This window comes from Lutjanus erythropterus, chromosome 20 (genome assembly GCF_056507025.1).
Source record: "Lutjanus erythropterus isolate fLutEry1 chromosome 20, fLutEry1.hap2, whole genome shotgun sequence".
Classification (NCBI taxonomy): domain Eukaryota; kingdom Metazoa; phylum Chordata; class Actinopteri; order Lutjaniformes; family Lutjanidae; genus Lutjanus; species Lutjanus erythropterus.
This window is the reverse complement of record NC_139336.1, coordinates 21,203,059-21,219,118: the sequence shown is the minus strand read 5'-3', so window position 1 is coordinate 21,219,118 and position 16,060 is coordinate 21,203,059. Positions and strand designations below refer to the sequence as shown.

The window sequence follows — 16,060 nt, the reverse complement described above, 5'->3', positions numbered from 1 at the left end:
AGTAGAAGTGTTTCAAAGTTTAAAATTCTTGTGTCGTGACAACTCTAAACCAGATTCCTGATTTTGGATCCCAACAGAGTCTCGAAGAACAAGAGTGGTGAAAAAATAAGGGCTGCAACTGATGATTATTCTCCTTATTGGTTAATATGTTGAATATTTTTAAGATCAGTGTCAGAAAACAATAAAACATGTCCATCACAAGTCCTCAGAGTCAAAGATTACTTTAAATGTCCAAACAAGAGTCCAAAACTTCAAAATATTGAATTAACTGTCAAAAAAACAAAGAAAAGCAACAAATCCTCACATTTCAGCAGCTACAATCAAAGAATATTTGGCCTTTCTGCTGAAAGGCGATATACGATTGTCAGACATACAATTATATGTAATTATATGTCTGCCAATCGTATAAGCATTTTAGTCACAGTGTTTTTCTGTATAGCTGCAGCACATACTTTGAATAACACCCACACAGAGCAGAGTGATCGATCTGGTCGGATTCACCCACTGAGAGCTTATTGTGGAGGTCATTCACAGACATTAAATGTGATGTGTGAGGTGACCTCCATCCATCCAGGACTCTTCGTCTTCTGCTCTGATCTCCCCAGAGAAAAGAGTCTCTAATCTGGATGAGATCACACAAAGTACGTGCCCTTGGAGGTTAGATTAGACAACATTGTATTATATTAAATTAGATTTCAAACAAATTAAGGTAACAAATTAACATCAAATGTTCAGCAGAAATGAATGATTCTTGTCCAAAACAGAGTTGGAAGAAGTCCTGCACCCTTTTTCATATATCATCGATAAACTATCTGAAATGTTTTCCACCTTTTGCCCCAACATAACTCAACAACAACAACAAATGTAAACACTCATAACACAGCAAGAGCAAATAAACAGAAGAAAATTAAACTCTTAAAAAAGTCTGGCATTTAACATGCTGATACATGTAGACACCCTGACATTAAAATTCCTTTCTAATCCTGTTGACTTTTTCTCATTTGAAATAGCTTCTGGATGCTACTGTTATTTTTGATTTGACTCATTTTTAAGGACAGTTTGGGTAGAAATAATAGTTTTGGATTTCAAAATGAAGCCTATAGATGATACAATTCAACAATCTGACGTTCTGTTATTGCAGTTAACACAGGTTCTGTTTAACAAAGCAACAGCCTGCCTCCCCCCTCTGCATCCCTGCACTCCCCTTGTTTATCAGCAGGGTGCAGCACTGCTTTTCCCAAACAGGCGTCGAGGCCGAGCGGAGGGGGATGCCACTGAAACACAGAAATTGATTGCTGGAAAGGAGGATGGCAATAAATCAAGCAGGAAAGCAAATGTAGAAAACGCTGTTCTTGTTTATGTCTAAACAGGCGGAATAGAATAAATGTGCTCTATTTTTCAGTCCGTTTGAAAGCAAATTTGATCGAATTTTGCATGCATTGCCAATCCCTCTGGTTAGAGCCTAATTTTCAAAAAAAAAAAAAAAGAAAAGAAAAAACTGAACCCTTTGATTTATAAGCTGTGCTTTCTCTTTACTTTACACTTTGATATAATTAAATTATGTTTCTCTAAACACTGTGAATTTTCCTTTCTTCAGTGAAGTTGAATTCTTGTTCCTATTAAGATTTAATTGACTATCATTTATAACCTGACTAATTAAACGTCTGGTCTCTCCATTATGGATTGCTTTAGCCGACACTGTGGCTTATGATCTATCTTCAGATGATGCAGAGAGTGAAGAGAAGATGTAGCATCACATTTACACATTTAACCAAGCTGTAGGTTAAATTCTCGTCCCTTTTCTTCTTCTTCTCCTCTGTTTGTCCTCTCCTTCCCTTCTCGTACGTCTGCCCTTTGAGTGCAGCTCTGCAGTTCGTCCGTATGTGCGAGCTCTGGAGATGCGTGGAGGGTTCCTGGTTCTAATTGGGGCTAATAGCTCTGGCCATCTGCCTGGTCTGAGTGTGCTCGCATGTGTTCAGCACCGGTCTGGCCTCGCTGACCACTCAGCTGAAGGACACTCGTCCACTTGTCCACCTGGCCAAGAACCAGGATGGAACAATAATAACCCAGCAGCAGCCACCACACGTTTGGTCTCAGCTTTTCTGAGTTTCTGATTTTGGTGGAAATGTGATGCACTGTAGTCATTTTTCTGCACCTGACGAGCTCCGTTTGCAGGGAGTCAGATCGAATGTTTACTTAAAGGGTTAGTTCAGATCATTTGAAGTGGGCATGTATGACAAACTTATTGTCAGTGCATTACCTACAGTAGATGGTAGTTGGCACACCTCCAGTTTGGAGGGGCAGAGATGAGCACCAGACAGAAGCAAAATCCATCCAGGATGTTTTTGGGATTGCTGCAGCATAAAATGCCTGATTTCACGGCAGCTTTTCTAAAAAATTGTTACGCATCTTGTGATGTTTTTAGGCATGAAATTTTGGGAGCAAGTGAAAATTGCCCAAAAAAATAAAAAGTGATACTTTATTTATTGACTTTTTTTTTCCCAAGGCAACTTGAAAAGAAAGAATAAAACTGCACTCTGTTCTGAGTGTTCTAAGTCGTCTTACTGAAAAGCCTCAGAATTACAAAACTTCTAACATAACAAACTTTATTTGTAAATTCAGAAGTGCACGTGATGAGTATTCCACAAAGAAGAAAAATCGTTGTGATGCTCGAAACTCTGTTAAAATAGCATTAAAAAATTATAAAATATCCGCATCATGTATCTATTGAAATTCTCAGAAAACACATTGAAGGAGAGCCTCATTTACAATGATGCTGATGTTCAGACATACAATAAGTAAACCCACTGATAAAATTGTCAAGCTTGGAGGTAGCAATAAAGTAAAAATAGATGGTAAGATTAACAGTAGTAATTCGTAAGGTGCAGAAATTGTTGAGATAAATAGCTAAATAAAAAAGGCAAATTTTTAAAACGTAAAAGCAGTAGCAATTACAATCAATAACATTTAATATAGTAATAAAGTTTAATTGCTAATTAAACCCTGGAATTGTCACAGTGGTATTAATGTGAACATCTGAAAGGGTTTTCAAATCTAATTCTAGGTGTGTGGGGCATAATTATGTATGTAAAAGTATGACTTTTTGGTTCCTGCATGGTTAGACATCTCAGTGTTCTTTTTAGTACCTGTGACAATATAAAATATAAAAATAAAGTAAAAAATAAATTAATTAATAAAACACGAATTGGTTCATTGAGACGTACATGTATGACGTTTGCAAGGGGGACTGCTGTGATTGGTGGAACTTGTGGAAAGCTGCAGTCATTGGTCAAATTTGCAGTGATCGGACAAAACGGTGGTGCAGAATTCCCAGGGATTTGTTGAATTTGCGTTAATTTTTGCAAACGCAGCTTCCTGGAAGGACTGAACAGTGTACTTCTGTGGGAAGGTCAACAGCTTAACATGTTTTAGCCACTTAGAAAAGGACTACCTAAAAAAGGCCTATCAGTTTAAGGGAAAGTTGTATTTAGAATATTATCACTGCTTTACATTGCTGTCAGACAAACAAATATCACTCTCTCCAATCCAACCAAAATCCATAGGTGAAATCAGTAACTTTACCTCACAAAACTTAGGAGTTGCTGGTCTACCGCTGCGTCAATCTGTTAGTTTGTTTGTGTTATTGTGTCTAATTGTGTGTTTAAAAAGTAGAGTATAGTTCAGAATCACCAGATTCACAAACTAATGGCAAGAAACTAACAGACTGAGGCAGCGTAGACCAACAACTCTGTTCTGTGAGGTAGAATTACTGATTTCACCAATGGAGTTTGGTTGGTTTAAAGAGAGCAATATTTGGCTTATATAACAGAGATTTCCTGTCAGAAAAGGCTGTCTGACAGCAAAGAAAAGAGGTGAAAATATTCTAAATATAGTGTACACTCAAAATGATATTGATTTTTTTAAGTGGGCCTTTTTTAAGTCACTAAAATACCTTTTGTTGCTGACCCTGTCCACAACAGATCATTGCTTTGCTTCTATGCTCCCCTCCTCTGCTTCTCCTAACTGAAGTCATGCCGACCGCCATCTACTGTAGGTAATACACTGACTATCGATAAGTACCTCATACAACCCCACATCAAATTATCCAAACTATCCCTTTAAGATGCGGGGGTCTTGTGTGCTCGTTGTGGGTTAAGTCCTCCGTTCTTGGTCGCAGAATCCTCGGCGGCCTGTGTCTTCTCTGCGTGAGGGTGAATGTAAAGGTGAAGCCCACTTTGTGTTTGCAGTGGCAGGGTGGAGGGGAGGCAGATGGCACACACACAAGGCTCTCTGCACTGAGGAGAATCACAGATAATTGGAGAGTGATGCTTAGCCGCAGCCCTGCCGATCGATGCCAATCCGCCTGCTTTAAGTCCAGGGGTTATGCTTTGCTTTTCTTTCCATACACTGCAATTAATCCAGTGTTTAGCCCAGTGTGTGAAGAGTGCAGGAGAATACCAATGACCCGTTTAAGGCCCGCTTGTCCTTAATCTTTCCCTTCTAGTCACTAAAAATGCACTGATGCTGTGTTAGATCTAGCTGTGATGTAGATCAGGTCTTTGCTCCTTGAACGTGCAAAGTGAGAATATTCAAAGCTAACGCGCTTGGAAATCAAACGCAATCAAAACATGCTCCTGTTTGTTTCACTGGCTCTTATTACCACACATGAACAAAAGCCCACAGCACCGTCTCCTGAGACGAAATGAAAGCAGCCTCAGGGTAGTGTTAACTGGCTGAGTAAATGATAGATTTATATCCTAAATCCATTAGCAAAGCCACAGGGACCACATAGACACCTTAAGCTGCTGACAGGGGGGGCAAGAGCAGGACTGAGGGAACCGGACAAGGGACAAGCATGTATGTTTATATGGTTTCATGACTGCATTGGATGGAAACGGAGACAATTAGTCAAAAAAAAAAATCTCTTATTTGGATAAATAGGATTATTTTGGTTGCGTTTTTGTCAGTTGACTGATATATTGCCCCGATATCACAGATATATCGGTATCAGTGTGCATGTTTACTAATATACACCATAGGGAACTTTTACAGAACATATAATGCAGAGAACGATGCTTGGGATGATTAAGATTTAGCACAGCAAGGAATGTTTATGAAGACAAGACAAGCTTTTTATTTATTCTTCATTTTCTCAGTGTTCGTTTCTACAGCTGGTTGACAGTGTATAATGTTAAATTATTTACCATGTTAAATCAAATATGTTTTTTGATAAAGTTGTTTGTTTAAGAAAACAGCCTTCTGAGTATCTATGCATAGTCATAGCTCAGAAGTTCACTGTATCAGTAATCAGTTGATATTTCCTCTCAAAAATCAGTATCCATATCAGTGCATATTCTTTTGGCTGTAATCTAAATCTCAAATCCACAGAAATCCTCTGGAGAGAAAGGTTGAGGGAACCAGACAAGGGATAAACATGTTAATGTATTGTCATGACTGTGTATTGAATGAAAACAGAGAAAGAAAAGTATAAAAACAAGTATAAAAAAAAATCAAAAATGGACTGAAATTTCTCTGATTAAAATAAATAAATAAATAAATAAAAATAAGAGGATCTAAATGAATCAAAACTCAAAATCAGCTGTAGATTTTGAGAATTGTGACACTCCTAATAAATAGAATTATTTTGGTTGTTTGTTTGTTTTTAAGTTCAGACCAAATTATGACATCCTGAATTTCTACAGTTAGTGATCTGGATTAATATACAACCCCTGAATTATTTAAAGAAGTGAGAGCAGAGAGAAGAGGTTGGTGTTTTTGAGAGAAATTAATCCTCTTCTTGAATGGCTTCTGTTTCCTGCTGAAGTGGCTAATATTTTAATTAAGCCCGAGGAGGACTCTCTGTCTCCTCCCTGAGAGCTCCCTGATAAACTCCCTCTCCTCTGTTGATGGTAATTTAGCAGCTCCCCAGAGACGCACCCAGACACACTGGGTGTGTGAGCCAGCACTGTTTCATTGTGCATGCATGTCCCCTCAGTGTCCCCATCTCTCCCTCCCTCCCCGTCTTTAACGTGTGCGTGCTAATTGGTGGATGTGTTAGTCGCTCCTGCCGCGCAGCATGGCGTTGCAGGGGCTCTGTGACAGCGCCTGTCCAGAGGCTGTCCTGCGGGGGCTCTTTACAGGCTTTAGTCAGGCCTAAGTGGGGCTCTTTGTGGGCTGTTTGTCAGGCCTAAGCGGGCTGCCACGGGGGGTCTTTGTTGCGGGGATGTAGTGCTAAATGGAGGCAGATGGCGGGGAGTTAGCCACGTGAGGCTCAGAGATGCAGAGGTCCAGAGGGGAGTGGGAGAGGGGGCTCCGCTCGGCTCTGTCGCCCCTCAAAGAGGGTCACACTGGGTCATAGCCCCTGTCTGCCTCTTGTTAGCACTCTCAATGGGGACCATGTGTGCCCAGATTTGGCCCCAGTCTGCAGGGACCGTATCCAAGGAAACGGTGGACTGAGAATTCTCCCGAAGGCCCAGAGGGAAAGGGTGGGACGGGGCGTCCCCCATACCGGTCCAGAGGCTCCCACACACTCATAGACACCCAGAGTCCATAAAAACAGGCTAAATTCAGTTTGACTGGCATGGAGGGCGTGTCTCAGCCCTCATGGCTCTTTAGTCAGCTGGGATAATAGACTGTCTGTTACTCCACTCTCTATATTTCCTGTCACATCGTTTTCCTTCTTTGTCTCACCCACTAATTTAGAGTAATTACAAGGTGTGAGGTGTTGGAGAATCCTCTAACGTGAGGATTTATGAGTTAGGGGGAGAAATGTGAGTTAATTGTGTAGACCTGTGGACCTGCAGTGAACCTTTTGTCTCGTTTTTGGTTTGATATTTGTTATATGTTATACAAAAATTTATTAATCTTTTCAGATCTTTTCATGTTATGCATTTCTTTTTTGCAATAAATTATGGTAAGTAATATCAATAAGAATTGGTATTGATGAGCAGTATCAGTATTGATATCAGCTTCAAAAACATCTGACGATACCCATCCCTACTACCCAGTAATGATCAATTATTGAAACATGTTTATTTTTAAATTCATTACCTTTGCAGACATTAAAAACATTAATATATAACATGTTTAACAGGTGCATGGAAACATTCAGTTTCTCTTAAGAAATTGTGATCCGTGTGTTGACCGTTGTGTGACACCTTTTGTCATCTTTGCTTCATCCAAATTACTGATGCCAAAAATGAAACTTATGCACGCCCTAATGAGATGTATCGATACGCTAATGCTGCATCGATTTGTTTCCGATTCATGTTCAGGTTTTTACCGATGCAGGGCCGTCTGAACCGATGCACTCGTATCTTACACATTAATGCATGAGTGAATCGTTACACCCCTAGTATCTACCCAAGCAGATACTTTTGTTTTTATTTGTCAAGATTTTTACATATCAGTGTTCACTGCAAAACAGTGGTACATGAGAGAATTAGGGGCAGACATAAGTGGAAAAAATAAGCGTTGTATGTCAAAAATAAAGTCAAATGTTAAAAAGAAATTTGAAGAATAAAGTTGAAATACCATTTTGATGTCATTCTCAAAATGGTGTTTCAACTGTATTCTCGATGTCTCAGTTTTATTCTCGAAATACAAAATAAAATAAATTCATCTGAACTACATATAAGTTGCTCAGTGTTTTTGTGAAGCTGACCCATGTTCCCTGACTCTCTTGCAGGTTTGCTGGACGGACAGTCAGCAGTGGAGCTCTGGTCCTGGTGTCTCTGGAGCAGAAGGAGTCCTCCACCGCCCTGCTTACCATCAACACAGAGAAGACCGTCATGGCGTCCATGTTGCTCCGAGACCTCAAACAAGCTCTCGCCCAGGCATAGAGTCTTCCTCCCCCTCCCTACTTCCTTTAGTAAAGGTAAAGGGGAACAACACTCAACCAAAGATTTCATATAATTTATTACTGTGGTTTAGGACAAATCTAGGTGGTACACGTGCATGACACTTTTAATATGGAAAACTTGAACTGGTGCTTGCAGAAAATTAACTGGAAACAATGGGAGAGCACTTGTGCAGCCCTTCTTATTTTATGTTATTGTGGAAAAGATTGTCCTGAATCACATGAATAAGTTTTTGAAAGTCTTGAATAAAGTGATGATCCCCTTTAAAACTCACAGAAGGCCTCACAGAAGTGGTTCTAAATTTTAAAGTGTGACCCTTACTTTCACCTCTATCAGTTACACCCAAACGTGACACTACTTCACCACAAAAATGTGAAACCAACCTGTCATTTACCTCACTGATGGCTATTTAAATTTCATGACATTTATGGTTTTGACCCAGAATCATTATGTACAAACAGCTGCACATAAGATGTGGGAGAAAAAGTACATCGCTTCCCCACTCACAGTGCTACAGGCCAATTTGTCTTCAATGTTTATACAACCAGAGATTATCCACCTAAGCATCGAAGTCCAACTGTATTTCATTGGCATTTGTGTCTGAGCCAAGTGACCCCGTGTTTACATTGATGGACTGTTGTTTAGTGCCAAGAAAAAGAGAAAAGGAGTACTTCTCCCTGCCATTAAAGGATCAATTTGGTTTATTTTAAGTGGGGTTGTATGAGGTACTTACTGATAGTCAGTGATTTACCTACAGTAGATGGTGGTTGACATGCTCCCAGTTTTGAGAAACAGAGGGGAGATCTAGCAAGGAAGCTAAGCAATCTATTGCTTTGAATAGAGTCAGCAAAAAGTTTAATAGAATAGAATCAACACTTTATTTTGCCATCAGACTGCCTTTTGCAATGGGAAACACTTGTTATTTTTAAGCCAAATATAATTCACACAAATCACACAATAACAGAAACAAACTAACAGACTGAGGCAGCAGTAGACCAACATCTCGTGTCTCCTGTAAGATAAAATTACTAATTTTGCAAATGGAGTTTGGTTGAGTGAGACCAAGCGATATTTGGCTGATATAATGGCAGTTTCCTGTTTGAAAAAGCTGCATGAGGACGACGTAAAGCAGTGAAAACATTCTAGATATAGCATGCACTTAAACTGATATTGATTTCTTTAGGTGGCTAAAATACCTTTTGTTGCTGATTCTGTCCACAGCAGTACATTGCTTAGGTTCCATGCATGATACCCCTCAATGCTTCACCAGACTGGCAGCAGATCAACCACCATCGACTGTAGATAATACACTGGTTATCGATAAGTATCTCATACAACCCCACTTCAAATAAACTAAACTGTCCCTTCAAGACCCACTGTAATTACATTATAAGCCTTTGGTAGCTGTTGCAACACCAAACTAGCCTCTGTGCCTGATGTGGTTTTACATTCCAACCTTTACGCTGCCCACAAATCTCATTTATTAAAGTGCCTTCTACGTGAAAATAATGTTATTTAGAAAACCAAACATATACATTAGACTTAAATCAACAAGGTCTTTTTATTTGTATCACTTTTGCTGAACAATAAAAAGTGAATTTATTAAAACAACAAACTTAAAAAAAAAATCTTTTTGTCTTGCCAGCAATGATGACTTGGATATATCAACTGACTTTGTCTCTGCAGCGACTCTACACTGTGGTTTAGGGTCATTTTAGCTGAGCGTGGCTCAAACACAAAATCGTTAATGATGAGCGCTGCTAATTGGCAGGCTGAAGCACATACCATGTACTGATGACATCATGATTTTGTTGAATCTGTCACTCCACCTGCTCACATATGTTCTTCCCCCTCGTCTCACATGTTTACATCCACCATCGACTGTGTTATATCCAGTGAACCAGGAGTAAGTAAGCATATGATTTGTGGTTGAATTCTGGGCCACAGCCCCCCAAAAGTTTTGACTGTCATCATTTACAACAAAAAGTTTAAGATCTTTCCCAAATACGCTGTAGATAACAATGTAAATACAGGGCAAATGTAAATATATATATATATGATAAGATAAGATAAACTTTAATCCCACACCAGGCAAATTTACTTGTTACAGCAGTTCAAAAGTAGAGGTAATTGATTGATAAATAAAATACAAAAAAATAAATAGCTATTTATACCTTTCACTTATACAAATTTATATGACCATGATAGATAATAACTGCACACATATTGTTAGACACAGGTGCTGTGTAGTATTACAGTAAACAAAAATATAAAAAAAACTCCCAAGGCTTCAGCCTGTCTGACCAGAACAAAATTATGTTGCATGCAAACAACAATATGTGGCAGTCAGAACACAAATGTTAGCTGCAGTTATCTTTTTTGCCATGTGAGAGTTAACAGAAGCTGCTGTAGCCCCAGTTTCTGCCTCCCATATTTTACCTTTACATTTAAATCTTTTTAGTAACTTCAATCTGAAAGATGAATACCTAGAGATCTTTGCAAAGCAATTACTGCTTTTCAGAATCCTCTTAAGACTTTTTAACGACCTGAATGAAAAAAATATCACATATGTTGCATGAAAGAAAAGTTTTTAATCTGTTTTTCAAGTTACAACTGTGTTTCCTAATTCAAACAAGATTGTAGCCAGAAATGACATAGATCATAATTTGAACAACGAATATTAAAACAATTTAATATCAGTTATATTTGCCTATATTAATGTAAAAAAACACTTGATACATTTCATTAAATTCCTTTAATGTCTTCTTAATATATAATATGAGTTTGGACAGATATGGATGTAAATTGTAACTTGATTGGTTGGTGATGACATACTACTGCGAAGCTCTTCATGCAACAACAGAAAAAGTATTCACCAGAGGGTTAGAGGAGTCTCTGAGGATTCTGGAAATACCTTCAGAACAGCAGGCTGTTTTGTTAAACAATCTTCTCAGTTTTTCCAACATCGCTGGATGTATTTTCTTTATAGAAATGGATGTTAAGCTCTGTGACTTGAATAAAAGGTAATACAGTAGGTTTGAGGCCCACAGTGGGACTAAAGCTGCTGTTACTGAAGGGAAAAATGCTATCTAACTTCTGATACAATCCTCAAACAAACTGTTTTATAAACCTGTTTCATTCATCCATGAATACGTTGATACATTTCCTGTTATTTAAACATCACAGTGCATACAACATACAATCAAATATGACCAGTATAAATATTACTGATCATGGTGTATATGTCCATATGCATTTGCATATACAGTACATATCTATACAGTCATGTTCCCATATAAATGTGTAACCATACACATAATTATAAGGAAGAAGAAGAGAGGTTGGGTTTTTATATTTCATCATAGAAATAGGCTTCTGCTGCAGCTACATCTGTTCTGCTGTTGATCCATCTGTTTCGTTCATTTTTATATAATATATAGTCAATCAGTTGCCTTTTCTTAATTTTAAAAAGGCCCAACATGAAGAATTAATTTAAAGATAAACAAATCATATTGAAAATATAAAGGTTTGAGTTTTTATTGTGCCTCTTAACTGGCCAACAGCCCAGTTGTTGAGTAAAGACACTTACAGCAAACTAAAGCCTGTCTGCCGTCTAAAGACAGTTCTGCTGTGTTGAGTAAAGTTGTGCAGATGTACGTGATGTGTTTTAGCATGGAGCAGGCCGGCGGTGGCGTAGTGTGCTTTGCGTCTGGCTGTCTTTTCCGGCTCATAAATAGCGTCTCTCTGAGGGCTGTGGTGAACACCTGTTAGCTCATCTGTCACAGGAGCTCCACTCGCATCCATCACCTCTCCCTCTGTACTCATTCCCTCAGCCAGCTGTTCCCATTACACACACACACACACACACACACACACACACACACACACACACACACACACACACACAAGCACACACACACACAAGCTGTATCAGGCCTGCCAGTTACACACACACACACATCATACAGACCTGCAGCCACACAGAAGATGTTCACACTATTTCACAAGTTACTTTACAGAAAAATAACACACACATTCTTTCAACGTTCTAATTTATTGTGTGATCTTGTGACTGAGCTGTACATGTAGAGTCTGGACTGGACTGATAAGAAAGAATTGATCAATTTAAGTTGCACCTCTTTCCTTTGATGCTTGATATTAAACAAGAGTCGGAGTCTACAGCCCAGCAGCTCTGGAAGACCGTTCGTTCCTGAATACAGTGGTGCTTTGAGCTAGATGCTATAGTCGGCATGCTAACAGGCACACAATAGCTGTGTTTCCACCAAGCAGTTCAGTTCATTGCACTTTAAAACAGTTATATTTGTGTTTTCATAAGCTAAGGTTGTGGATGGTACCAATAGAACCACTGCATTCTATGCTGTTTCATGGTTTCTCTCTGAGGTTCTGAGCGAACTGAGCTGAGACAAAAAGATGGTGGTGTAAACACTGCAGACCACTGATTGGCCAGGGAGAATGAGAGCAACCAGAGTTGGAATGTGAAACATGTATGTGTATAGCAAGTCTGTGGTATCATAAGCGGCGGAAAAGTGATGATGACGGTAGACAGTGGGGCGCTGAGGAGTTTGCGGCTGGTGCGGGGGCTTTCTGTGCAGAGTTTGCATGGTCTCGTGTCTGTGTGGGTTCTCTCCAAGTACTCCGGCTTCCTCCCACAGTCCAAAGACATGCATTGATTAGGTTAATTGATGACTGTAAATTGCCTGTAGTTGTGAATGCGAGCGTGAAAGGTTGTCCGTCTCTATGTGTCAGCCCTGCGTTGAACAGGTGAAATGTCCAGGGTGTAACCTGCCTCTCGCCCAGTGTCAGCTGGGATAGGCTCCAGCCCCCCAGCGACCTGTCAAGGATAAGCGGTTACGGACAATTAATGAATGAGTGTATCAAATGACAGTGTGAAAACAATGAAAGTGATTGCTTGTGATGATGAACCTGCAGAGAATCTGCAGCTCTACTTTGCTTTATTGAGCTTAATAATGAGTTTCAGCTCAGTGTTAAGCTGTCCTGCCCAAACTTTACTGTTTTAGTTCACTCTCACCTTCTAAACCTTCCAAAGTTTTATGTTACTAGAAGAAGAACTTTTCTTTTCTAACCCGGTCCTTGTAAGGCAAATGGCTGACAAAGGACACAGTGTATATAGTCATAGACAAATGATCAAACAAAAAAAATATAAATATTTACAGCAATACTTTGATAAATTATCAAAAATCTAATTAGTATAAGTATTATAAAAATCACCAAAATACTGTATGTACAAAGTCTTGTCAGAAAATTGCAATTAAGGAAGGAAAAAGTCCTCCTGCTGTGAGAGTAACTGCAGGATGATCACAACACCAGGTCATATTTTAAACAAATTTTTAAAAATCACTGAACATGCCAGCTTGGATGGATTACCCTTGAATTTTGTGAAGACATTCACAGATTTTCCTGTAGCATCACCATGAGGGTGACATTTTTGTTTTTTATCAAAACATCTTGACAACTGGATGAATTGCCATGAAATTTGGCACAGATATTCATGGTGCTGAATCCTAATGACTCAATGACCTCTTGACTTTTCATCTAGTGCCACCAACACCAAGTTTTCACTCATCCAGTGAAATATGTCTAAATCTGCAAATGATGGCCACAAAATTCTGTGTTTCCAGACGATGAATGTGACTGACTTTGGTGATCCACTGACTTGTAGAGCCGCTGCGAGGCTGACATTTGTAGTCTCTTGAGTGAAATGTGTCGACAGCTAATTAATGGATTATGATGAAATTTTGGTTCAGACCTCTCAGGATTAATTGGAATAACTTTGGTGAAGAAAAATATATGAAAAATATATATGAAAAAACAGCACTATAATGAGGTACTGTAGTGTTTTGTGGATGACCTGGCCTAAAAATCTTATTCTCCAGATAAAAGAAAACATGTTTATTTGGTACAGACCTCAATAAATGTCACATAATGACAATTTTAATGTTTTTTGGTGTTTTTTATCAGTGAACTTGAAAATTGTAATGCAAAACTTATCCTTTCCACTAATTATATTGGATATCTCCATTTCAATTTCAGTCAGAATGATCACAATATGATTTTTTTTACTTAATTGTGTAGATTTTATACATTTTCATATGTAAATGTTACATATTATAGCTTTAAACGTGTGAGTTTGTCCTGTATGTTTTGGGACTTCGAAGTACAGATCAGGGAAAGAGTTAAAATGAACTCACATTTTAAGGAAGAGTTTTTTATAGTGTGTCCTCACACTGATAGATGCACACGGTGTGTGTGTGTGTGATCCATCTCCCGGTGTTGGCACCTGCTATAATGGGCTCTGGGGAGGGAATGAGAGAACAGGGGGCTGCCTCTCTTCGCCTTCACCTCTCCCTCAACATCGCTGTGCAGTGACAGCTTGATTTCTTTCCCTCTCTGGGCTGCAGCACAGTGACATGATGGGCCTGTTCAGTTGGTCTTATCACGGTCTGTGTTTGAAGAGACTCGGGAGCGGATGGAGATGGAGGGAACGTTAGGGGGGGGGGTAAAGCAGAGGATCCCAGCTGAGGAAACGCCTGTCTGACCTTACCACTGAGAGCAGCTTCTCATTAGCCAGCGTGTCTGTGATCAGAGCTGCGTTTGTCTGACAGGGCGCCACAGACTCACAGGCTAAAATACAACACACACAATCACAAACACAGTAACATCAGTCCACAGAGTTACATTATATGAATCTCCCTCTTTATTAATAAGAGTTTAAGCTTCTGTCATAACAACATTAGACATACCTTTGATGACACGTTTAATCATGTCAGCTTCCTTAACTGTTTATATTGATTGTTTACACCAGAATGATCAGTCATAAATAGGGTCAAAAAATAATAATAATGACTTTCTGCTATGGGGAAACATCATCATCACATGATCTCACACTAACCAACTGTCTCAGTAGAAGCTAAAAATAAGATAAACCCTGCAGCAGCACAGAGACAGAGACAAGTACAGATTAATAGAGAAAAGTGGGAAATGAGTAATTAGAGATATATAAAATAAAGATAAGGATAAAAATTAAAATATCAAGTTTAAAAGAGCAACTAACCTCAAAATTACAAGGTAAACAGTAAAGATACAGCACCTACAGATAGTGTTTAAGCAGTAACACATTAAAGCCAGTGAAAAAGTTTCTCATTAAGCATCCACAAAAATCTTAGCAACAACAAACGTTCATAACGATTAGAAAACCGAAAACAGCTAATTTTGTTGTTTAGATCATTTCTCAAGAGTGTGTAGGTGTGTCAGCTCACATTTGCTAAGTAGTCAGTCCTGCTGTGGACCACTGCAGACGCAGGTTACGGCAAAATGTATTTAGCACCTAAACAAACAACCGCCTAAAGAATCAATATTAGATAAATTGTACGCTGTATTTACAACATGTTTGCTGCTTTACTTTGTCATCAGACAGTATTTTCCAATGGGGAGCTGAAGCCGCCATCTCTACTTTGTTTGCAACCACCAAACTGCATGGACAGAAGCTGTCTTTATCTCGCGGGAAGCAGGACGCAGGAGTTGTAGGAGTTTGAATTTGTTAGTTAGTTTGTGTTATTGTTTGACATGTTTGTTTGGGTCTGAACTAAGATTACTTGCACCAGATCGAGGCAGCGGTAGACCAGCAAATCCAGTGCCCTGTGGGGGGGGGAAATGAATGGTGGCTTCAGTTTGCCATCTAACTGCCAAGTAAAGCGAGGAAAATGCTCTAAATACAGCGCACACGTAAACCGATATTGATTTTAGCTGGGTTAAGTAACTATTTGTGTTAAAGGAGTGATGCATCGGCTTCCTGTCCTCATTCAGAGAGCAACTGCAGCAGCAGGAGAAGAGTTTTGTTTCACCCACGGCAACTGACATCAATTCTTTATGATTGCTTTGTGGAATTAGTTGCTAAATTGTCGCAATGAATCTTGAGCACAACCACGCCCAGTTCAAACCCAGAATATTAAAGTGCAAAAACTTAGATGACAATAATTCAAATTTTGATTAAATCTGATTTCTGAAACTTTTAGGTGGTGACTCTATGCCACCCTGGTTTGGGAACCACTGATATAGTGTAATACAGTGTAGTAAAATATATTATAGTATGGGATATAAAATATAAGATATGTGAGGTGAAATATAGCAGTATAATATAAAATATAATATAGACCAGCAAC

At 39.0% G+C, this 16,060-nt stretch overlaps 1 protein-coding gene across 2 annotated transcripts in view; it reads left to right on the top strand.

The window, feature by feature from the left end:
- Window positions 1-8,269, top strand: part of ap3b1a (adaptor related protein complex 3 subunit beta 1a) — a 76,130-nt gene extending 67,861 nt beyond the window's left edge. For both annotated transcript variants that reach the window (XM_084745429.1, XM_084745428.1), the window contains exon 27: window positions 7,688-8,269. In XM_084745429.1, coding sequence (XP_084601555.1) covers window positions 7,688-7,841 — 154 coding nt within the window. In that variant the 3' untranslated portion in view covers window positions 7,842-8,269. The remainder of the gene's footprint in view (window positions 1-7,687) is intronic.
- Window positions 8,270-16,060: the final 7,791 nt, after the last annotated feature.